General features: G+C 39.3%; 1 protein-coding gene across 6 annotated transcripts in view; it reads right to left on the reverse strand.

Moving 5' to 3' along the window:
• The window catches only part of garnl3 (GTPase activating Rap/RanGAP domain like 3), a 224,577-nt gene that overhangs the window by 106,351 nt on the left and 92,043 nt on the right, over positions 1-26,183 (reverse strand). For 5 of the 6 annotated variants that reach the window (XM_061908276.1, XM_061908271.1, XM_061908273.1 and 2 more), the window contains exon 2: positions 17,230-17,299. In XM_061908276.1, the coding sequence (XP_061764260.1) occupies positions 17,230-17,299 (70 nt within the window). Of the gene's footprint in view, positions 1-1,826; positions 1,935-17,229; positions 17,300-26,183 lie in introns of those variants that run through there. The other variant, XM_061908274.1, reaches the window with a different exon arrangement.

Below are 26,183 nucleotides of genomic sequence, written 5' to 3' on the forward strand. Positions count from 1 at the left end.
GTCCACACAGGAAAATACCGAAAGGCCGGCTGATGAGATCAGTTATCTTCTACAAAATAAATAAAATATTTCATCATTGATATATAAACTAGCAGACTGCGTGGTGGGTAGTAGTGGGTTTCAGTAGGCCTTTAATGTGTTTCTTTTCTCTCCATTCATCAAGTGGTGTCTATTGTTTTACTCAATGTGGGTCTAAAAACAAATCAGCCTGGAATATGGGTGGATTCGCCGTGGACTTCAAAACTACTATTTGCGAGGAGTACAGCAATGGCTCACGCATTGCTGATTCGGCTCGCAAATACGGAAGAAGCTCGTCCCCAATTGCAACTATTAATAAGACTTTTTTTTATGGTTGCTGACTTTGCCAAAGGGGTTAAAAATCTACGCAAGGATGGAGAGAAGAAACAAGTCGAAAAAGTTATTGCTCGCGTGGATAGACGAAAAGCAGCTAGCAGGTAATAGACTTTCCAAGAAGGCTCACCACTCTCTGGTGACTTGATGTCCAGACCAATTTGATGATTTAAGGCAAGCCGTGAGTGATTCGAAAAGTTTAAAGGGAAACATTATCACCAGACCTATGTAAGCGTCAATATATACCTTGATGTTGCAGAAAAAAGACCATATATTTTTTCAACCGATTTCCGAACTCTGGGTGAATTTTGACGAATTAAACGCCTTTCTATTATTCGCTCTTGTAGCGATGATGTTACAACGTGACGTCACATAGGTCATCAATCCGCCATTTTCTCTAACACATAACAAACGAGTCAAATCAGCTCTGTTATTTTACGTTTTTTCGATTGTTTTCCGTACCTTGGAGACATCATGCCTCGTTGGTGTGTTGTCGGAGGGTGTAACAACACGATCAGGGACGGATTCAAGTTGATTTACGTGGAGTGTGCATCGATTAGCACGGCATGCTAATCAATGCTAACATGCTATTTAGGCAAGCTGTATGTACATATTGCATCGTTATGCCTCGGTTGTAGCTATATTTGCATCCAGCCTTTCCCTCCACCCACATTTAATGCCAAACAAACACATACCAATCGACGGATTTAAGTTGCTCCAGTGGTCTGGTCAGAAGATGCAATTGTTGGTTAGACGGCGATCGCCGAATAGCTTAAGAAGCTATTCGCTCAATATCTTCAGTTTCTTCTTCAATTTTGTTTTCCCTATCTGCCTCCACACTCCAACCATCCGTTTCAATACATGAGTAATCTGTTGAATCGCTTAAGCCGCTGAAATCCGAGTCTGAATCCGCCATATCTTGCTGTGATAACCGCCATGTTGTTTGTATTGGCATCGCTAGATGACGTCACAGGAAAATGGACGGTGGATTTACAGATAGCGAAAATCCGGCACTTTAAAGCCTTTTTTCGGGATATTCCATGATGGGTAACATTTTGAAAAAAACTTTGAAGAAAAAAAAAGCCACTGCGAACTGATTTTTATTGGTTTTAACCCTTTTGAAATTGTGATAATGTTCCCCTTTAAAAAGAACACTGGCATTCACAGCGTGGTGAGGCATGGCGAAGATGTTAGCGCTGACAAAGCTTTTACTTTTTTTTTTTTTATCAGGCAGTTTGAGGATTTTACCAACAAAAGGGGCTTTGTACCGCAGAGAGTCTTTAATTGTGACGAGACCGGACTTTTTTGAAAGAATATTGTAGTACAGCTGAGGTGAAAGCACTAGCAAAACACAAGCCGATGAAGGGTCTTGTAGCGCTACTCGTGTCGCGGTCTGGTGAGCGTTGCTTGCGGTGTGATCCCAAGGATGCAGAGAATGGCAGGCAGAATGCAAGTAAAACATATTCAATACTCACAAGGAAGCAGGGAACAAACACAAACAGCACACTCAGCATCAGTCTCATAAGAAGAACGATCCAGCACTGAAGCAGGGACCCAGGTGGAACTAAAAAGAACTAACTAATGAGGAACAGGTGTGCTGACAGGACATGAAACAGAAAGTAAAGGTGCTGGAAAAACAGAGACCAAACAGGAAACACTGACAAAACAAGAGCACCAGGACAGGAAGCGATTCTAAACACAAAAACCACAGGAAAACCCAAACATTACCAAAGTGTCAGCAGCAATTCTGACAACTTGTTTGCGAAGCTAATGCTCTTTTACCACTCCGAAAGTCCCACATTGTTTAAAAAATGCCACAAATATTCACAGGCGCAAGGACATTTTTTTGTGTTTTTTCTTATAGCAACATAGTTGGTAACGTTTTGGAGAGCACCAAAATCACTTTGTGCGTGCATGCGTGTTAACATAAGATTGCTGTTGTTGTTGTATCACAACTGCCGCCATGGTAATATCATCAAGAATAAACTTCAACTTGCTCAATACTCTAGTAGCTGAAATCTTAGCTACCAAGATGCGCCGAGCTACCGATCCATCCACCACATGCAATAAAATGGCGGCTGCACGGGTGAAAAATGGCTTAAAACGACGGAGAGTTGTAGCTTGCTTGGGGCACAGAGCCTGAAAGTTTGCCACGCTATAGTTCAGGGGTCGGCAACCCAAAATGTTGAAAGAGCCATATTGGACCAAAAATTTAAAAAAAAATCTTTCTGGAGCCGCAAACAATTAAAAGCCATATTACATACAGATAGTGTGTCATGAGATATATATTGAATTAAGAGGACTTAAAAGAAAGTAAATGAGCTCAAATATAGCTACAAATGAGGCATAATGATGCAATGTGTACATATAGCTAGCCTAAATAGCATGTTAGCATCGATTAGCTTCCAGTCATGAAGGGACCAAATATGTCTGATTAGCACTCCACACAAGACAGTAACATCAACAAAACTCACATTTGTGCATTTACGCTAGGGGTGTAACTGTACGTGTATTTGTATTGAACCGTTTCGGTACGGGGGTTTCGGTTCGGTGCGGAGGAATACTGAACGAGTTCAACACGTACATATGAAGTAGCCGCCTGTGCTAAAGCCTTAACAAGCTGCTCCGCTCCTTTCTGCCTCTGTGTCTGTACACAGAGGCATTGTCCCGCCCACACAACCATCTGATTGGTTACATACAAAGCCAATCAGCAATGCGTATTCAGAGCACATGTCGTCAGGGCTTCAGTGTCGATGTCGAGCAGATAGGTCTTTAGCAGGGGAGCAACGCACTCTCCCCAAATTATATTCCTAATCAACTACTTTCTAAACATCACTATGAGCCCGTTTACCTTCTATTAACAAACTGCAGCTCAGCTCACTTTCAGTCCTGGCTTTAGGTGAAGGGTAGTTAGCTTTTACGAAATGTTAACTCATTTTGCGGCGTGTGTGTTACGGACAGTGTTGATTGAGGTGTGTTGAAGCAGGAAAAAAGGACATTATATTAAATGAAGAGTTTCTGTCTTTGATAATGTATAAATAATTTAAGTGCATCATAAAGCCTACATAAAATTCATGCTGGTCAGGGATGAATTTTCAGCTATAGTTAAATTAATCATTAGTAATGTAGCAGCCTAGTTTTGAAAGGCAGGGTCCATGCTATCACATGTTGATAAAAATATAACATTTACATAATAAAAATCAACTACAGGCTTCCCCAATGCTGTAATAAATTAAGCATGATGAGTTGACTTGAAACTGTTTAATGTTGCACTTTTTATATGTAGAAGAAAAGTTGTGTCATTTTATTTCATATAAGCAACAACTTGAGGCAGTTTAATGTGGATTAAACAGAATTATTATAGTGTTACCAATTTTAAAGGATCAAGCCATTGTTTACAAATTTGGTAAATAAATACCCAAAAAATTTATATTTTGTTGTTTTCTTACTGTACCGAAAATGAACCGAACCGTGACCTCTAAACCGAGGTACGTACCGAACCGAAATTTTTGTGTACCGTTACACCCCTAATTCACGCACAACGTTAAAAATTTGGTGGACAAAATGAGACAGTAAAAGAAGTGGCATAAAACACGTCCTAGAAAGTCGGAGAACGTTGTACATGTAAACAAACCACGGTGCGTACAAGGACCGCCAAAATTAGTAGGACAAAACGGCGCTCGCCAATTACTCGGATCAGTGAAGCATGTTTAATATAAACAGTGTGCTTTATAACAATTACGGAGGTTTGTGTCATGTTTGTTCTCCTGCAGAAACTATATTAAAACAAAAAATGTATGGTTTTCACCTCATTTTTTTCCATTTTTCATACATTTTTGAAAAATCTCCAGAGAGCCACTAGGGCGGCGCTAAAGAGCTGCATGCGGCTCTAGATCCGCGGGTTGCCGACCCCTGCCATAGTTGATGACACCATGGGACCTCTGATTTGTGGATGGTGTTGTCTTTGGCCTAGTTTGCACTTGATGGATATTGATATTGCTGAGTCATTACCCCCATGTTTTGTTGGTTTGATATAAAGCATATACAGAAAATTTTGTGACTCGTTATACGAATACAGCCAGACCATTTATTGTGTTGACCCAATTTGACTTACAGTTGTAGGAACCTAATATGATATTCTGAACCAACATTTAATTTATAAATGGTTGATTTTTATAGGCTAGTAAGGTAAAGTGTTGTACCTTACAAGTTTCGGCTACCTTGCTTCTGTAGCCTTCATCACGTGACACCTCTGATGAAGGCTGCAGAAGCAAGGTAGCCGAAACTTGTCAGGTACAACACTTTACCTTACTAGTAGCCTATATAAAGCAACCATTTATAAATACACGTCAGTAGGCTAAATGAACCTCTTCAACATACAACATTATTTAAAGTTATCTCAACTACAAACCCTGTTTCCATATGAGTTGGGAAATTGTGTTAGATGTAAATATAAACGGAATACAATGATTTGCAAATAATTTTCAACCTATATTCAGTTGAATATGCTACAAAGACAACATATTTGATGTTCAAACTGATAAACATTTTTTTTTGTGCAAATAATCATTAACTTTAAATTTTGATGCCAGCAACACGTGACAAAGAAGTTGGGAAAGGTGGCAATAAATATTGATAAAGTTGAGGAATGCTCATCAAACACTTATATGGAACATCCCACAGGTGTGCAGGCTAATTGGGAAAATTTTTTTTGATTTTTGCAAATTTATTAGAAATAAAAAACTAAGAAATGGAAAAAGTGAAGCGCTGTCAATACTTTGCTGATGCACTGTACTTAATTTCAGGGTAAAAAAACTGAAAACAAAACAAAACAAATTAACCTCCATTGCTTGCCATCACCAAGCAATTGTGCTTATCATCGCTTGTTTTTGCAGTATTTTGTTCCTACTACCTGTGTTTTTCCGAATATAAGGGCTTTATACCTGCACATTGCCTGCCATCTCTGTATCCTGTGGTCCGGAGCAACAACCCCCACCGAAAAAAAGTAACAATCACGCACAAAAAGCAGTAAGAGGATGGGATACAATATTGGAAAGTTAGCACTCTTTAGGCATCCCTGTAAAATTTGCAAACCGCCCTTTTAATAAACAAATAATTAAATATTAAAAATTATTTCAATAAGCGAAAAAAATGTACCCACTAAACCATAATTTTAAAGTGTTTTAAAGAATATTGTATATACAGTACATGTACAAACCCCGTTTCCATACGAGTTGGGAAATTGAGTTAGATGTAAATATGAACTGAATACAATGATTTGCAAATCCTTTCAACTTGTATTCAGTTGAATGCACGACGAAGACAAGATATTTGATGTTCAAACTCATAAACTTTTTTTTTTTGCAAATAATAATTATTTAGAATTTCATGGCTGCAACAGGTGCCAAAGTAGGTGGGAAAGGGCATGTTCACCACTGTGTTACATCACCTTTTCTTTTAACAACACTCAATAAACGTTTGGGAACTGAGGAAACTAATTATTGAAGCTTTGAACGTGGAATTCTTTCCCATTCTTGTTTTATGTAGAGCTTTAGTCGTTCAACAGTCCAGGGTGTTCCCAGTCGTATTTACGCTTCATAATGCGCCACACATTTTCGATGGGAGACAGGTCTGGACTGCAGGCGGGCCAAGAAAGTACCCTGCACTCTTTTACTACGAAACCACGCTGTTGTAACATGTGGCTTGGCATTGTCTTGCTGAAATAAGCAGGGGCGTCCATGATAACGTTGCTTGGATGACAACATATGTTGTTCCAAAACCTGTATGTACCATTCAACATTAATGGTGTCTTCACAGATGTGTAAGTTACCCATGCCTTGGGCACCAATACACCCCGATACCATCACAGATGCTGCCTTTTGAACTTTGCGCCTCTAACAATCTGAATGGTTATTTTCGTCTTTGTTCCGGAGGACACCACGTCCACAGTTTCCAAATATAATTTGAAATGTGGAGTCCTCAGACCACAGAACACTTTTCCACTGCATCAGTCCATCTTAGATGAGCTCGGGCCCAGCGAAGCCAGCGGTGTTCCTTGGTGTTGTTGATAAATGGGTTTGGCTTTGCATAGTAGGGTTTTAACTTGCACTTACAGATGTAGCAACCAACTGTAGTTACTGACAGTGGTTATATGAGGTGTTCCTGAGCCCATGTGGTGATATCCTTTACACACTTAAGTCAGTTTTTGATGCAGTACCGCCTGAGGGATCAACGGTCCGTAATATCATCGCTTACGTGCAGTGATTTCTCCAGATTCTCTGAACCTTTTGATGATTTTACGGACCGTAGATGGTGAAATCCCTAAATTCTTTGCAATAGCTTGTTGAGAAATGTTGTTCCAAAGCTGTTCGACAATTTGCTTACAAATTGGTGACCCTCGCCCCATCCTTGTTTGTGAATTACTTAGCATTTCATGGAAGCTGTTTTTATACCCAATCATGGCACCCACCTGTTCACAATTAGCCTGCACACTTATGGGATGTTCCAAATAAGTGATTGATGAGAATTTCTCAACTTTACCAGTATTTATTTCCACCTTTCCCAACTTCTTTGTCACGTGTTTGTTGTGTCACACACACACTCCGTGCTTCCCGCTGCTGCGGGAGCACGCAGAAGCTCCAATGGAAACACCGGACGCGCCCCCGCGCTCATCAAGCAGACCGCGCCAACTCTCCGCCGCAGCCGGCGGCAGTCCACGCCTGACACACCTGACGTTGATGAAGAACGGCAGTATAAAGATGGCCGACGCTGACTCATCCACGTCGGAATGTAATCTACTACCCCGCTCGTGTCACCACTGCTGTTACCAACCCCCCATGTTTCCCCAACAGGAGATTGAAGCATCTGTCTCATCCTCTCGCAAGCACATAAGAAATGCCATCAGGTATGGAAGGCTGCTCGTGCCTCTCTACTAAAATCATCTGAAAAGATGCGCAACAGTGCCAACCGGCGACGCATTCCAGCCCCTGTTTACTCTCCGGGACAACAAGTACTTCTACGTACCAAGGACCTTCACCTACAGGTACCATCACGTAAACTCGCCCGCCGTTTTTTAGGACCCTTCACCATAGAGACTATCATCAACCCCGTTGCAGTCAGATTATCCTTGCCGCCTTCTGTTAAACGACACCCAGTAGTCCATGTTTCCCAGATAAAGCCAGTTGCTAGTTCTCCACTCTCCTCCCCCGACCCCATCCCTCCCCTTACTAGAGTTTTGGACAATGGTGGTCCAGTGTGGACGGTTAAAGAGATCTTCGGGGTCCGTCGACAGGGGGAGGGGGTTAGTTAATTTGGTAGATTGGGAGGGTTATGGACCTGAGGATAGGTCTTGGGTTCCTCCTTCTTATCTTGCTGACCCCGAACTCCTTAAGGAATTCTATCGGGTCAACCCTGGAGCTCTTCGGCGCTCGTCGGGGGCCTCGCATAAGGGGATGGGGGGCACTGTTGTGTCACACACACACTCCGTGCTTGCTGCGGGAGCATGCAGAAACTCCACTGGAAACACCAGACACGCCCCCGTGCTCATCAAGCAGACCGCGCCCACTCTCCGCCGCAGCCGGCGGAAGTCCACGCCTGACACACCTGATGTTGATGATGGACGGCAGTATAAAGATGGCCGACGCTGACTCATCGACGTCGGAACGTAATCTACTACCCTGCTCGTGTCACCACTGCTGTTTCCCTCCTGGACCCGTTTGCCTTCCCAGATCCTTGACCTAGCTTTGGACTTTTGGACCCTCTCTCCTGCCTTTGACCCCCTCTTGGACCTTGGACTTACCCTGGCTTGCTCCCACTCGGATTTGGACGCTGTTCATCCCACATGCACCTCAACAAACCTCACGGTATTCACATATGGTAATTCCACACATAGCCATTCATGCAGACACATAGTAGCATACGCACTCCACGTATTCATCAAGTTTTCAATAAACCTATTGAAGTTGACATTCCGTTGCTGTGCCATTTCTTTCCCCAGTAGATACATAACAGTGTTGCTGGCATCAAATTCCAAAGTAAATATGTTGTCTTTGTAGCATATTCAACTGAATATGGGTTGAAAATGATTTGCAAATCATTGTATTCCGTTTATATTTACATCTGACACAATTTCCCAACTCATATGGAACGGGGTTTGTGTGTGTATATATATATATATACATATATATATATATATATATATATATATATATATATATATATATATATATATATATATATATATATTATATCCTTTTGTACACACACACACACGCACGCACGCACGCACGCACACACACACACACACACACACACACACACACACACACACACACACACACACACACACACACACACACACACACACATATATACACATTCACACACACACGCACACATATATATAGATTTAGCCCTTTAGCTAGTCCTACACCCCAGTCTACCGGGCACCACACTTTAGTCATAGGGGACTCCATCACCCGAAACATAAAGCTTAGCAAACCAGCCACAATTAAGTGTATTCCCGGGGGCAGAGCACCTGACATTGAAGCTAATCTTAGGGAGCTAACTCGCAACAGGTATAGTAAACACGTACGGCAGGCTAACCGCACCACTAGTTATGCGAATATAGTAATACACGTTGGCTCTAATGACGTTAGGATGAGACAATCAGAGATTACAAAGAGAAACATAGCCAGGGCTTGTAATCTCGCCAGAAAGATGTGCAGGCATCGAGTAATTGTCTCTGGCCCCCTGCCTGGGAGAGGCAATGATGAGAGATATAGCAGATTAGTCTCTCTTAACAAGTGGCTGGATAGCTTCTGCAGACAACAGGGATTTACGTTTATTGATTATTGGCCCTCTTTCTGGGGCAAACCTGGCTTGCTGAGGAGAGACGGCCTTCACCCTAACCAGGAAGGTGCTATCCTCTTGTCTCGGAACATAGATTTCGCATTGAGCCACATTTGACTAACTGCACTAGAGCAAGCCCGGTCACAGGCAATTACAGAGCCTGCTAGCCTGGGTATGGAGTCAGTTAAGCTAGAACTAGCCAGCGCCAGGCTGGATGATCCCTGTACACATAGCAATTTTCGTAGAATAATACACAACTCACAAAATGTTTTTTCTGCTGTGTCTATGACTACGTCAGAGTTAGACATGCGTTCTACTGAGGTGGCAAATTATGATGCGTTCAGTTTATCGCAGCGCCAAGTAGACAATCTGAAAATTCCCGTCATATCAATTCCTAGATATGGTCGTAATTATTTTAAGTACACTGCGCATAATAAACGCAACATTATTAATATTGCTACTACGGATAATTTTATCAACAACTCCTTAAAACAGCCCACTACCTATAATATGGGCTTTTTAAACATCTGATCTTTGTCTCCCAAAACGTTATTAGTCAATGAGGTCATTAGAGACAACAACCTTAACGTCATCGGTCTTAGCGAAACCTGGCTTAAACCAGAAGACTTTTTTGCGATAAATGAGGCATCTCCTCCTAACTATACGAATGCGCATATTGCCCGTCACCTCAAAAGGGGAGGGGGTGTCGCACTAATATACAACGAAAACTTTAACTTTAGTCCTAACTTAAATAATAAATATAAATCGTTTGAGGTGCTTTCTATGAAGTCTGCCACACCTCTGCCTCTGTGCCTGGCCGTTTTCTACCGCCCCCCAGGGCCCTATTCGGACTTTATTAGTGAATTCTCAGAGTTTGTTGCTGATCTAGTGACGCACGCCGATAATATAATTATAATGGGGGACTTTAATATCCATATGAATACCCCATTGGACTCACCGTGCGTAGCGCTCCAGACTATAATTGATAGCTGTGGTCTTACACAAATAATAAATGAACCGACGCATCGCAGCGGTAATACAATAGACCTAGTGCTTGTCAGAGGTATCACCGTTTCCAAAGTTATAATACTCCCGTATACTAAAGTAATGTCCGATCATTACCTTATAAAATTCGAAGTTCAGACTCATGTTCGGCAAGCTAATAATAATAATAACTGCTATAGCAGCCGCAACATTAATGCTGCCACAACGACGACTCTTGCGGACCTACTGCCCTCGGTAATGGCACCGTTCCCAAAGTATGTGGGCTCTATTGATAACCTAACTAACAACTTTAATAACGCACTGCGCGAAACCATTGATAGTATAGCACCGCTGAAGTTAAAAAAGGCTCCAAAAAGGCGTACGCCATGGTTTACTGAAGAAACTAGAGCTCAGAAATTATTATGTAGAAAGCTGGAACGCAAATGGCGCACGACTAAACTTGAGGTGCACCATCAAGCAAGGAGTGATAGTTTAATAACTTATAAACGCATGCTTACCTTAGCTAAAACTAATTATTACTCAAATCTCATCCGCATTAATAAAAACGATCCAAAATTTTTGTTTAGTACAGTAGCATCGCTAACCCAACAAGGGACTCCTTCCAGTAGCTCCACCCATTCGGCAGATGACTTTATGAAGTTCTTTAATAAGAAAATTGAACTTATTAGAAAGGAGATTAAAGACAATGCGTCCCAGCTACAACTGGGTTATAGTAACACAGATACGACTGTATATACGGCGGATACTGCAAATATCCAAAATAGTTTCTCTCGTTTTGATGAAATAACATTAGAAGGATTGTTACAACGTGTACATGGAATAAAACAAACAACATGTTTACTTGACCCACTTTCTGGGAAACTTATCAAGGAGCTTTTTGTATTATTAGGTCCATCAGTGCTAAATATTATAAACGTATCACTTTCCTCGGGCACTGTTCCACTTGCATTCAAAAAAGTGGTTATTCATCCTCTCCTTAAAAGACCTAACCTCGATCCTGACCTCATGGTAAACTACCGAACGGTGTCTCACCTTCCCTTTATTTCGAAAATCCTCGAAAAAATTGTTGCAGAGCAGCTAAATGAACACTTAGCGTTTAACAATCTATGTGAAACCTTTCAATCCGGTTTCAGGGCAAATCACTCGACTGAGACAGCCCTCGCAAAATTGACTAATGATCTATTGCTAACGATGGACTCTGATGCGTCATCTATGTTGCTGCTCCTTGATCTTAGCGCTGCTTTCGATACCGTCGATCATAATATTTTATTAGAGCGTATCAAAACACGAATTGGTATGTCGGACTCAGCCCTGTCATGGTTTAACTCTTATCTTACTGATAGGATGCAGTGCGTCTCCCATAACAGTGTGACCTCGGACTATGTTAAGGTAACGTGTGGAGTTCCCCAGGGTTCGGTCCTTGGCCCTGTACTCTTCAGCATCTACATGCTGCCGCTGGGTGACGTCATACGCAAATACGGTATTAGCTTTCACTGTTATGCTGATGACACCCAACTCTACATGCCCCTAAAGCTGACCAACACGCCGGACTGTAGTCAGTTGGAAGCGTGTCTTAATGAAATTAAACAATGGATGTCCGCTAACTTTTTGCAACTTAATGCCAAAAAAACGGAAATGCTGATTATCGGTCCTGCTAGACACCGACCTCTATTTAATAATACAACTTTAACATTTGACAACCAAATAATAAAACAAGGTGACTCTGTAAAAAATCTGGGTATTATCTTCGACCCAACTCTCTCCTTTGAGTCACACATTAAAAGCGTTACTAAAACGGCCTTCTTTCATCTCCGCAATATTGCTAAAATTCGCTCCATTTTGTCCACTAAAGACACCGAGATCATTATCCATGCGTTTGTTATGTCTCGTCTCGATTACTGTAACGTATTATTTTCGGGTCTCCCCATGTCTAGCATTAAAAGATTACAGTTGGTACAAAATGCGGCTGCTAGACTTTTGACAAGAACAAGAAAGTTTGATCATATTACGCCTGTACTGGCTCACCTGCACTGGCTTCCTGTGCACTTAAGATGTGACTTTAAGGTTTTACTACTTACGTATAAAATACTACACGGTCTAGCTCCAGCCTATCTTGCCGATTGTATTGTACCGTATGTCCCGGCAAGAAATCTGCGTTCAAAAGACTCCGGCTTATTAGTGATTCCTAGAGCCCAAAAAAAATCTGCGGGCTATAGAGCGTTTTCCGTTCGGGCTCCAGTACTCTGGAATGCCCTCCCGGTAACAGTTCGAGATGCTACCTCAGTAAAAGCATTTAAGTCTCACCTTAAAACTCATCTGTATACTCTAGCCTTTAAATAGACTTCTTTTTTAGACCAGTTGATCTGCCGCTTCTTTTCTTTTTTCTCCTATGTCCCAAGGGAGGGGGTCCGGTCCGATGACCATGGATGAAGTACTGGCTGTCGAGAGTCGAGACCCAGGATGGACCGCTCGTCGGGACCCAGGATGGACCGCTCGCCTGTATCGGTTGGGGACATCTCTACGCTGCTGATCCGCCTCCGCTTGAGATGGTTTCCTGTGGGCGGGACTCTCGCTGCTGTCTTGGATCCGCTTGAACTGAACTCTCGCGGCTGTGTTGGAGCCACTATGGATTGAACTTTCACAGTATCATGTTAGACCCGCTCGACATCCATTGCTTTCGGTCCCCTAGAGGGGGGGGGGGGTTGCCCACATCTGAGGTCCTCTCCAAGGTTTCTCATAGTCAGCATTGTCACTGGCGTCCCACTGGATGTGAATTCTCCCTGCCCACTGGGTGTGAGTTTTCCTTGCCCTTTTGTGGGTTCTTCCGAGGATGTTGTAGTCGTAATGATTTGTGCAGTCCTTTGAGACATTTGTGATTTGGGGCTATATAAATAAACATTGATTGATTGATTGATGATATATATATATATATATATATATATATATATATATATATATATATATATATATATATATATATATATATATTAGGGGTGGGCAAATTAATGCGTTAATTACGAGTTAACTCATCAATCTATTAACGGCAACAATTATTTTATCGCACATTTGCGTATGTCATTTACATGCTTTTATTTTGTTAACGCCTTTTCTTATAAAGATGGCGGCGCCCGGACGGGCTTCGGCATGGAGGGGCTGTTGGTAAAGATGGAACATTTGGCAAAAATACTGGACAATTCTGCAAATTTCATGGCTGGCTTACAGCGTGGTCACTCCGGGATCACTTACGACCGCCAGACAATTCTGAATGTGGATAGATCGGGCCGTTTTGGACTAAATGACGCGTGCTTGCTAGACCGGCTAGCTAGCATGGGAATACTTTGCCGGCTACATCCAGCGGCCTGTGAAGCAGCGGACTATATGTGTTGTCTTTCTATTTATAATGCAGACGAGGAGTGTTGGCTGAGTTCTTGACGTTTGCTTTCAGAGCGTGCATATCATAACATACAAGATGCCGTCATGGCGACACAACCTATACCGGGCTAGCGCGCATGCTCGTCACTCCTGTTGCATGCTGGGTAGGGTAGTTCTTTATTTCCCTGGCTCATAACATCACAATATAGTACCATGTATATGATGCGTTCAGTTTATCAAAGCACCAAGCAAACAATCGGAAAATTCCCATCATATCAATTCCTAGATATGGTCATAATTATTTTAAGTGCACTACGCATAATAAACACAACATTATTAATATTGCTACTACGGATAATTTAATCAAAAATTCCCTAAAACAGCCCACTACCTATAATATAGGTTTTTTAAACATAAGATCCCTGATAACATTTTTTTTCCTGCTGTTACCTCAGAAATTGCATGTTCAGATGTTATGATTGTGGCTCAGAGATTTGTATGTAGATTATATTTATTTTCCATAACAAACAGGATAACTTAAATACCCTGGCAGTGGAAATAAGCTTAAATGTTTTTTGTATTTACATTTTTTGAGTTGATTTTCATAAAATATGCTATTTAACTGCTACTGTTTAACAAGGACTGATTTAAATTGTGTTTGCACAACAAATGTTTTGGCGCTTTTGTTCATGTAGGAGAATATTCCAATAAAGGTGCATTACACACTACTTTTTAATTCATTATTGGGCTTTGCGTATACAATGCAGTTAATCGCAATTAATCAGAGAAAAAGTGCGATTAACTTCGATTAAAATTTTTAATCGTTGCCCAGCCCTAATATATATATATATATATATATATATATATATATATATATATATATATATGTATATATGTATATATGTATATATATATATATATATATATATATATATATATATATATATATATATATATATATATATATATATATATATATATATATATATATGAACCCGTTTCCATATGAGTTGGGAAATTGTGTTAGACGTAAATATTAACGGAATACAATGATTTGTAAATCCTTTTCAACCCATATTCAGTTGAATATGCTACGAAGACGACATATTTGATGTTAAAACTGATAAACATTTTTTTTTTGCAAATAATCATTAACTTTAGAATTTGATGCCAGCAACACGTGACAAAGAAGTTGGGAAAGGTGGCAATAAATACTGATAAAGTTGAGGAATGCTCATCAAACACTTATTTGCAACATCCAACAGGTGTGCAGGCTAATTGAGAACAGGTGGGTTCCAGGATTGGGTATAAAAGCAGCTTCCATGAAATGCTAAGTAATTCACAAACAGGGATGGGGTGAGGGTCACCAATTTGTAAGCAAATTGTCGAACAGTTTTATAACAACATTTCTCAACGAGCTATTGCAAGGAATTTAGGGATTTTACCATCTACGGTCAGTAGAATGATCAAAAGGTTCAGAGAATCTGGAGAAATCACTGCACGTAAGCGATGATATCAAGGACCTTTGATCCCTCAGGCGGTACTGCTTTAAAAACCAACATCAGTGTGTAAACGATATCACCTCATGGGCTCAGGAACACTTCAGAAAACCACTGTCAGTAACTACAGTTGGTCGCTACATCTGTAAGTGCAAGTTAAAACTGTACTATGCAAAGCGAAAGCCATTTATCAACAACACCCAGGAACGCCGCCGGCTTCGCAGGGCCCAAGCTCATCTAAGATGGACTGATGCAAAGTGGAAAATGTTCTGTGGTCTGACGAGTCCACATTTCAAATTATATTTGGAAACTGTGGACTTGGTGTCCTCCGGAACAAAGAGGAAAATAACCATCCGGATTGTTATAGAAGCAAAGTTCAAAAGCCAGCATCTGTGATGGTATGGGGGTGTATTAGTGCCCAAGGCATGGGTAACTTACACATCTGTGAAGGCACCATTAATGCTGAATGGTCCATACAGGTTTTGGAGCAACATATGTTGTCATCCAAGCAACGTTATCATGGACGCCCCTGCTTATTTCAGCAAAGTAATGCCAAGCAACGTGTTACAACAGTGTGGCTTTGTAGTAAAAGAGTGCGGGTACTTTCCTGGCCCGCCTGCAGTCCAGACATGTGTCCCATCGAAAATGTGTGGCGCATTATGACGCGTAAAATACGACAACAAGACCCCAGACTGTTGAACAACTTAAGCTGTACATCAAGCAAGAATGGGAAAAAATTCCACTTTCAAAGCTTCAACAATTAGTTTCCTCAGTTCCCAAACGTTTATTGAGAGTTGTTAAAAGAAAAGGTGATGTAACACAGTGGTGAACATGCCCTTTTCCAACTACTTTGGCCCGTGTTGCAGCCATAAAATTCTAAGTTAATTATTATTTGCAACAAAAAAAAAGTTTAGGAGTTTTAACATCAAATATGTTGTCTTTGTAGTGCATTCAATTAAATATGGGTTGAAAAGGATTTGCAAATCATTGTATTCCGTTTATATTTACATCTAACACAATTTCACAACTCATATGGAAACGGGGTTTGTATATATATATATATATATATATATATATATATATGTATATATATATATATATATATATATATATATATATATATATATATATATACATATATACACACATATATACATATTTATAAATATATACACATGTACATATGTGTATATACATATATATATCTATATATACACCTATAAATATACATACGTATTTGTATATATAGAATGTATTATGTATCTATAAATAAAATAAGATAAATAAATGTATTTTACATTTAAATTACAGTTCTTCAAAATCCCAACTGTATTTCTACTCTTTTAGTATCATGCCAATCGACAACTGTGCACACAGAGCTAATGAAAACGTTGCTTTGTCACGAGTGACGTCATTTGTATCTCATTGTACTCTCGCCTACCAACTTACCGTAGGAGTCAATATCCAGCCTTCACGTCAAGACTCGGCCGACTGTTAAAGCAGCGGCAAATAAATTGTACGACAACGAGTGCGAGACACCACTAAAGTCATTTAAAGGCAGTATTGTGGGCACACAAGTGGTTTGTCTGCTCGGTGACTGATACACTTTAAGGCAGTCAGTCAATGACCTCATACCGAGTCTTACTCAGCACTCTGTGACTTGTACAAACACACACACACACACACACACACACACACACACACACACACACACACACACACACACACACACACACACACACACACACACACACACACACACCCTCATATATACCCACACACACAGTGAGGTGCCAGTCTGCTAGTGCTGATTGGCAGCATGTGGTTTCTCTGCAATGCTAATCTGGCTGCTAAACCTGCGAGAAGTCCCCTGCAAGGAAGTGTGATTGCAGTGTGAACACCCTTCCTCCAATAGAAGTAGCAACAATGACTCAGCAACTTAGCGATACGTCACAAAGAGCATCCAAACAAACATGACAAATTAAGTGTGTGGGCTGACTAGAGAAGGCGGCAACAGCGGTCGCCGTCACGTCGCTGGACCACACCCAGCGCATCATGACTCACCGGGCCAGCCTCTGATGTACATCCTCCAGCCCGGCGGACAGACAGCAAGAGGAAGGAAGGAGGGGCGGCAGCTATAGAGAAGACTCACCAGCTCCACGGAGCCGTAGTGCTTCCTGCTGAAGTCTCCACGCCTGCAGCCCAAGTCTTCCGAGGCCGAGCTGCAACACACAAATACAAATGTCAACAAACAAACACAAACAGCTCTGTGCAATTCATCCTAAGAGAGCACCCGGAGTGAAATAGTAGGTGAGAATGTTGAAAAGTAGTGGAAAACAACTCCCCTGTACAGTCGGGAAAGGATTATAATAAGTAAGAGGATGAATTGGGTTGAATTATTTTGCAATGCAGTCTGCTGGACAGGATGGAAAGCGCCACTCTACATAGCAACCGACGGTGTGGTCAAAGTTGGAATTGCCACAAAACAGATTAGTGAGTAAAGTAGATAATGCACCCGCCTAATTTGTCACGTTTCATTTGTCAGGTAAACCGTGACGAATGGGGCCATATGACTCTCATTCCTACTGTACAGCCGGTGCAGTCCAATGTTGCGTTCCAGACTGCCTGGAAGGAGGACATGTCCACCTCAGAGCTTCTGAGGTCTGACCTCAAAGTGTTCTAGTTGGAAGCAAACTAAAACATCACCTGAGAAAATTGAAGTTCTGGAAACTGATGGATACTGTATGCACTTTGGTTTCTACAATACACAGAACAATATCACAATGAGAATGAACATAAACACTGTGTTAAAGGGGAACTGCACGTTTTGGGGAATTTTTCCTATCTTTCACAAACATTATGAGAGGTAACACGTCTTTTTTTTTTTTTTTTTTTACAATTTTAACTAATTCTTTGGCGCATTTACTTCTGTTCCCAAAGCAGCGCACGTCTGACTTCCTGCAACAAATTTGTTCCTACTCCAAGAATCAAATGCGAGTGTGTTTTCTAATCATGGCATAATTGGTATCCGACAACGAAGACGACTTGTTTTGGACTAAGGAGAATTTCCAACCTTATACTTTTGAAGCTAAATATACGAAGGATGAACTATTGCTTTTAGAAACTAGCCCGAAGAAGAGGCTGAAACAGTTGGAGCAGACGGAAGCCGAGAGATTGCGACACGGTCAGGATGGAACTTTCAGTCAAGCTAGAGTTAAAAGTTAAAGTACCACTGATAGTCACACCCACACTAGGTGTGGTGAAATTACCCTCTGAATTTGACCCATCCCATTGTTCCACACCCTGGAAGGTGAGGAGAGCAGTGAGCAGCAGCGGTGGCCGTGCTCGGGAATCATTTTAGGGATTTAACCGTAGCACGCCGATATGTTACTACACTTGAAAAATATTTCCTACGTCTCGTTCTTACAATAACAATGTTGCTACAGTTTGGTGATTACACAGATTACAGAATGTAAATTAGGTTTTATTGACGCTTTTTAAAATTCCTTTTTATAAAGTGATTTGATTTGATTGGTTCCATTAGCAGCATTGCTAATTACCAAGAACGAGTCGATTTTGACATGTTAGAATGCAAAAAACCCCAAAACATTTAGTCTTCTTGTCTTTCATAAGGAATGTGAACGATAGGTAAAAGTGCAGTTCCCCTGTAAATAGACACTGATTACTATAACCATACACATAAATGCACCTCTAGTTCTTGTTCATTTTGTTATTATTTATGTGCATATCTTCGTTTGTCAAGTAGGATTTCCAACTTTCAGCAGTGTTATGATTCACTTTTCCGAGTGGGCTGCCAGGAATTTCTGACTTCTAAATCATATAAAACAGACCATGACAATATCCACTTCCTTTATGAGTAAATTAATACAGAAAAAAACTTAAAAACACCAAATTCACAATCTAATGGATTGTAGTGGATTCTTGCAAACTGAAAAAACAACAACAACAAAAAAACGTAAAAGAAGAGGGAAGAAAGCAAAAGAGGTAAATTGGAGTTACATAGAAAGTAACAAAACTGATTAATATGTAAAAAAAAGGTAAAAGAGGAAAAAAAGTGAATAAGGTAAATATAAGGTAAACAAGGTAAATAAATGGTAAACAATGAATTTAGATGTTAAAATAGATAAATAAAAGGTAAAACAAGGTAAATAAAAGTAAAGCAAGCAATATAGAAGGTAAAAAAGTAAATAAAAGTTCAAACAAGGTAAATAAAAGGTAAAGCAAGGGATATAAACTGTAAAAGAAGTAAATAAAAGGTAAAAAAAGTAAAATAAAGGTAAACAAGGGATAGAGAAGGTAAAATAAGTAAATAAAAGGTAAATATAAGGCAGGGGTCTCAAACTCAATTTACCTGGGGGCCAATGGATGCAGAAACTGGGTGAGGCTGGGGCGCAAGAAAAGATTTCTTAAAAAATCTAACATGCACTTTTTAATGAATTCACCTTCTATGAACCCTCACGATTTTTCCGGGGGACTCCTGAATTTCAGGAGAAGTAAATAAAAAGTAAAACACAGTAAATAAAAGGTAAAACAAGAGATAGAGAAGGTAAAAGAAGCACATAAAAGTTAAAATGAGTAATTAAAAGGTAAAATATGGTAAATAAAAGGTAAAATAAGTAAATAAAAGGTAAATAAAGTAAATAGAAGTTAATAACAGGAATATCAAAAATAAGTAAATAAAGGGTAAACTTATTTAAAAAGGGTAAATAAAAAGCAAAATAAGGTAAATATAAGTTAAATTAAGGTAAATAAAAGGTAAAATAGAGGTAAATAAAAGGTAAAAGAAGAAAAAGATAAAATAAATTAAATCGAAGGAACATAAAGGTAAAATAGGATGAATAAATGTAAATCAAATGTAAAATAAGATAAATAAAAGGTAAAATAAGGTAAAAAATGAGCTAAAATAAGAAATTTAGACGGTAAATCAAGATAAGACATGATCAAAAAATTTCAACAGAATGTAAAGAAAAGTTAAATAGAAGGTAATACAAAGGTAACAAAAAAAGGTAAAGAGGGCAAATGAAAGGAAATTGAAGGAATATAGATGCAAAACAAGGTAAAAGACTGTCAAAAAAGCTAAATACAAGATAAAGATTATGGCAAGTACAACACCAATTTTCTCTAAAATAGGCATTGGGGCTATTAAATGTGTTTTATTCGATTACTCGATGAATCAAACAAACTAATCGATAGATCAATAATCAATAGCTGACACCTGATCACAACACTCACAACAATTGCAAAAGTTGATTGGAAATTTGAGGACAATGTCAACGTAGCAGGAGGATTTGGAGGGGCAGGAGCATACTGGGGTAGCGAACACTCGCACCTCGTCCAAGCAGAACAAACTGGTCTTTATGGTCAGAATAGGCATCTGTGGAGGGGGGGCGTGGTCGGCGCACCTCCTGCGGGAAGGGCGTGTGTATGTTTCTTCTCCAGGAGATGGAGGCCTTTATTCATAATGTATGTGCGCGCTTTTAAAGTCCATGTGCGCCTCAGCGTCAACCTGTCCTTCAGCGCTACTCGGATCCGGGCTTCCTCGGGTCCGATGGAGAGGTCGTTCCCAAGCCTTGCCCCTAGTCCTGTGTTCACATGTCTTTCGCCCCAGTGACACTCAGGTCTTTCCTACCCTTCAGCTGTCCTCTGAGGACGAAGAGGAGGAGGTCGTAAAAAGGCTTGGACTATGGAGAGGGATGATGAAATGACTTCATCCTTGTGGAGTCTTAATGAAAAAGACCATCTTTTATGTGAGCTACCGTCCACTTTGGTCACACACTGCAACAGGTTCACGAGGGATTTTAATAAGAAATAGTCTGGACAAGTTAGGCGGCAGGACACGATCCACATTGCTGCGCTGAAGAAATGTTTGTTTACAGCCATCACTACAATGTGTGCTTCTGATCAGCAAGATTGTTTTATGATTTTATAGCTGCATGCTGGGTGAGTCAAAGGCCTACTGAAATGAGATTTTCTTATTTAAACGGGGATAGCAGGTCCATTCTATGTGTCATACTTCATCATTTTGCGATAATACCATATTTTTGCTGAAAGGATTTAGTAGAGAACATCCACGATAAAGTTCGCAACTTTTGGTGCTGACAAAAAAGATCTGCCTTTACCGGAAGTCGCAGACGATGAAGTCACAAGTGTGGGGGCTCCTCACATATTCACATTGATTTTAATGGGAGCCTCCAACAAAAAGTGCTATTCGGACCGAGAAAACGACGATTTCCCCATTAATTTGAGCGAGGATGAAAGATTTGTGTTTGAGGATATTGATAGTGACGGACTAGAAAAAAAAAAAAAAAAAAAGTTAAAAAATAAAAATTGGGACAGATTCAGATGTTTTTAGACCCATTTACTAGGATAATTCTGGGAAATCCCTTATCTTTCTATTGTGTTGCTAGTGTTTTAGTGAGTTTAACAGTACCTGATAGTCGGTGGGGTGTCTCCACGGGTGTCTAGACGGGGAATCGACGGCAGCTATGGACGGCACAAGCTCAGCTGATCTCCGGTAAGAAGCGACTTTTTACCACAATTTTCTCACTGAAACCTGCTAGTTGACATTCCGTCATGATTCATGTTCGCTTGACCGCACTCTGATCCATAGGAAAGTTTCACCTCCAGGAATTTTAAACAACGAATCACCGTGTGTTTGTGTGGCTAAAGGCTAAAGCTTCCCAACTCCATCTTTCTACTGTGACTTCTCCAATATTAATTGAACAAATTGCAGCAGATTCAGCAAGACAGATCTCCAAAATACTGTGTAATTATGCCGTTAAAGCAGACGACTTTTAGCTGTGTGTGTGTGCAGCGCTCATATTTCCTAAAAACCGGTGACGTCTTGCGTACACGTCATCATTACACGACGTTTTCAAGATGAAACTCCCGGGAAATTTAAAATTGCAATTTAGTAAACTAAAAAGGCCATATTGGCATGTGTTGCAATGTTAATATTTCATCATTGATATATAAACTATCAGACTGCGTGGTGGGTAGTAGTGTGTTTCAGTAGGCCTTTAAAGGGGCAGATTAAAACAAAATCAATCGATGCGTTTGGTGTTTGCCTATGTTTTTTGTTTGTTTGTTTGTTTTTTCATTGAGAATATATATTATTACATATCTCCAAGAGCAGTGGTTCTCAAATGGGGGTACGCATAGCCCTGGGGGTACCTAAAGGTATGCCAAGGAGTACGTGAGATTTTTAAAAAAATATTCTAAAAATAGCAACAATTCAAAAGTCCTTTATAGATATATTTAATGAATAATACTTCAACAAAATATGAATGTCAGTTCATAAACTGTGAAAAGGAATGCAACAATTCAGTGTTGACAGCTAGATTTTTTGTGGACATGTTCCATAAATTTTGATGTTAAAGATTTATTTTTTGGTGAAGAAATGTTTAAAATTAAGTTCATGAATCCTGATGGATCTCTATTACAATCACCAAGGATTAAGTTGATGATTACTAGAAATCTTTATGTATAATTGAATCACTTGTTTATTTTTCAACAAGTTTTGAGTTATTTTTATATCTTTTTTTACAAATAGTTCAAGAAATACTACTACAAATGAGCAATATTTTGCACTGTTATACAATTTAATTAATTAGAAACTGATGACGTAGTGCTGTATTTTACTTCTTAATCTCTTTTTTTCAACCAAAAATGCTTTGCTCTGATTAGGGGGTACTTGAATTAAAAAATTGTTCACAGGGGGTACATCACTGAAAAAAGGTTGAGAACCACTGTCCTAGAGGTAAAGTTTGACACAAAATGGTCTGATATAAAGCAATGTTCTTGCAATGCTTTTCCCACACCATAGTCAAACGCTTGTTTTTCACCAAATTGTCGACTATAAATACCCGGGCTGTGAATCTTTGGGCAACACCCAATTAGATTCGATTTAATTTTTGGGGGTAATGATTCAGTTCAGAATCAATTCTCTGGTAAAAATGTATACTTTTTTAATAACATTGGGTGCCAGTTCTATGATTAACTACATTCATTGATAAAATAGATGAACAGCTGTGATTCATATTTATATTACTTCAAAGAAAACAAGTTTTATTGAATACAATTCTACCCAAACATTTTATTGAGTCAGGTACAAGTAAGGCAAATAAGGTATATTGTAAAATGGCATAAAAGCTCAGCAAAAATTAAAGACGGTAGGCAAGACGTCTGGAGTCTTTTCTCTGTATTTTTTTGTAACGTCGTCAAAACTCTTCTCAAACCAATCAAACACTTCTGGCTTTGCAACAATAGTGTGTCTAACTAGGCTTGGTTTGGTTTTCCGGTAATAACAAAGTACCACAGTACCGATTAATTAAAAACGATGCTACTCTGCCAACATGCTGCCATTCGGCGGTGACGTTGCTGAGCCGAGGCGCATGATGTTAAGTTGTATCAAAACCCACACATAATGCGCACACAAGCAGAAACAGTGCAGAGAGGAAAGATGACAAAAAATGGCAATTCCACTGGTTAATGGAATGTCTTATCTGTGTAGTTTTAGCAATAGTATATATTTTTGTATTTACTAATGATCATATTTGTCTAAAAGCACAGACTAGGAGTGGCAACCATAAATCATGAAGGATTAAATAAAATGGCAGTAAAGCTTTCTATTTTATTCTAACTTAATACTAGATAATGGCAGGCTATATGTAATACGTAAAATTGTTCTTTGAGTGCATTTAGAAATGTTTAATTTTAATCTTCCAAAGTTTTATTTTGAGTGCATGTTTAATGTTTTGTAAGATCAAGCCAATATGACATTTTTGTGGTCCTCTTTATTTTGAAAGCATGGCAATACATTTTCGTACAGGTAACAACATATTGGTATCGAGACAACCCTTCATTTAACTATATTAACAAATGAAAAATGTCTTACCTTACGATCATGCTTTGTCAAAGATGTTTTGTCATGTAATCTGTGATATTTCTACCTAAATAAAGTCTAGTACATCAATGGAGGAATGTCGAGGAGGACCTTTTCTCGCAGGTTGAAATAAAATGTATATTTGTGTGAATGCTTTGGAGCATTCACAAATCTTCTTGTTTTCCAGATTTTGGCGCGCTCTACCTTCCACATTTTTCATCCGATTCCAAACCGTTTTAACTTCAAACTGTTCAGACTACTCGGGAATCGCGGGCTTTCCCTTGACAAGTTCCAAAAATTCCCTGACTTCCCAGAATTCACAGTTTTCCAGGACATTTTTCCCAGTCAAAATGAATTGGCCATTTTTCAAATTTTCACCATTTCCAAATTGTTCAACCTATTCATACCATTCCACCTCCAACACATGGAAATTCAAACTATAATTTTTCCAAGTTCAAAAAAATTCCAGAATTTTCCAAAAATTCAGCTTTTCCAAAGCATTATTTCCACCCTTTTTTCTGGAAACTACTCCTTCCACATTTGTCAAAGCATTTAAACCGTTCCACCATCAAAACATTCCTCCTAATCAGGCCAAAAAATTAAATTGTTTTTTAACTGGAAAAATTCCCGTTTTTTCCGAAATTCCAAAATACAATTTCTCAATTGAAAATGTTACTACTTCTACAATTCTCAACCGATTTTAAAAATTTCAACACCAACCATTTCAACTTATTCAGACCATTCAAATTTATTTTTTTTGTTGCCATTTTCATAAAAATTCCCGCTTTTCCCGAAATTCCAAATTTTTCTGAAATTCCAATTGAAATCAATGGGACATTCAGCAAAGTTCCACAATTCCCAGATTTTTTTTATCTGATTCCAACCGTTTCAACTTCAAAATATTTAGCCTGTTCAGAAATTGTGTGCTCAACTTCAACAATTCTAAAAAAAATCATGGATTTCCCATAATTCCTTTTTTTGTTGTGTTGCATTTTCCCCATTCAAAATGAATTGTGTATTTTTCAAACTTCCACAATTCCCACATTCTTCAACTGATTCAAACCATTCCACCTTCATCACATTGAACTCATCCTGGACATTCAAACTACCATTTTTCCACATTTTACACATTTCCAGGATTTCCCGTTTTTTGGTAACCTATTTCCACCCTTATTAAGTTCGACTACTCCTTTTGGTTAAGGAACTAGAAATACCGTATTTCCTTGAATATAGTATGCGCCTGCCTTGAATTACTGCCGGGTCAAACTCGCGTCGCAAAATAATTAGCCATGCTTAGTATTACCGCCTGGTCAAACTCGTGACGTCATGAGTGACATTTCCCCTGTCATCATTTTCAAAATGGAGGAGGCTGATTTCAATACCAGTAATTTGAAATCGCATAAAGGGAAGAAGATTTAGAGTTATTCAGTAGGATTTAAGGTCAAAGCTTACATCACACTCAATTTTTTACTGAATGCCTTTGGTAAGTGCCGGAGTGAGAAGAGGTTTTAAAATAATTAGCGCATGCTTACTTTTACCGCATGCCTTTGGTAAGCGCAGGAGTGAGAAGAGGTTTTAAATTAATTAGCGCACCAGCGGCAATTCAAAGAAATATGGTATTCCAGGTTTTCCCAAAATTTAAGGAATTTCTCAATTAAAAACATTTACTAATTCAACATTTCTTGACTGATTTAAACAACTCCAACACCAACCAATTCAGCTCATTCAGGACATTCATGCTCCTAATCATTTCCCCAAAAAATCCTGCTTTTCACAAAATTCCCAAATTTCCAGGAAGTTCTCAATGAAATGAAAGGGACATTTTTACAAGTTGCACAATTCCCAAAATTTTCAACCTATTCAAACCATTCTAACATCAACACATCCCACTCACCCGAAACATTCAAACTGACACTTTCCCAAGTTCCAAACCAAATTCCGGTTTCACTGGAAATTCAAACTCTTCAATATTCAAAGAATTCCAACTTTCAAACCATTTCAGCTTTTAAACGATTTCAACATTTAACCGATTTCTACATTCATTCGACGTTCCATTAGCCTTTCAGTTCAGCATCAGCTCTTCAACATTCAAACATTCAAACTATTCTTAAATTCATACTACATTCTGTCAGCATTTCAGTTCAACTATAGCATTGGAGCATTCACACGCAATTTCTCTATTGCAAGGCCACAGCTAAAAT

The sequence above is a fragment of the Nerophis ophidion genome, linkage group LG08, assembly GCF_033978795.1.
Source record: "Nerophis ophidion isolate RoL-2023_Sa linkage group LG08, RoL_Noph_v1.0, whole genome shotgun sequence".
NCBI classification, from domain to species: domain Eukaryota; kingdom Metazoa; phylum Chordata; class Actinopteri; order Syngnathiformes; family Syngnathidae; genus Nerophis; species Nerophis ophidion.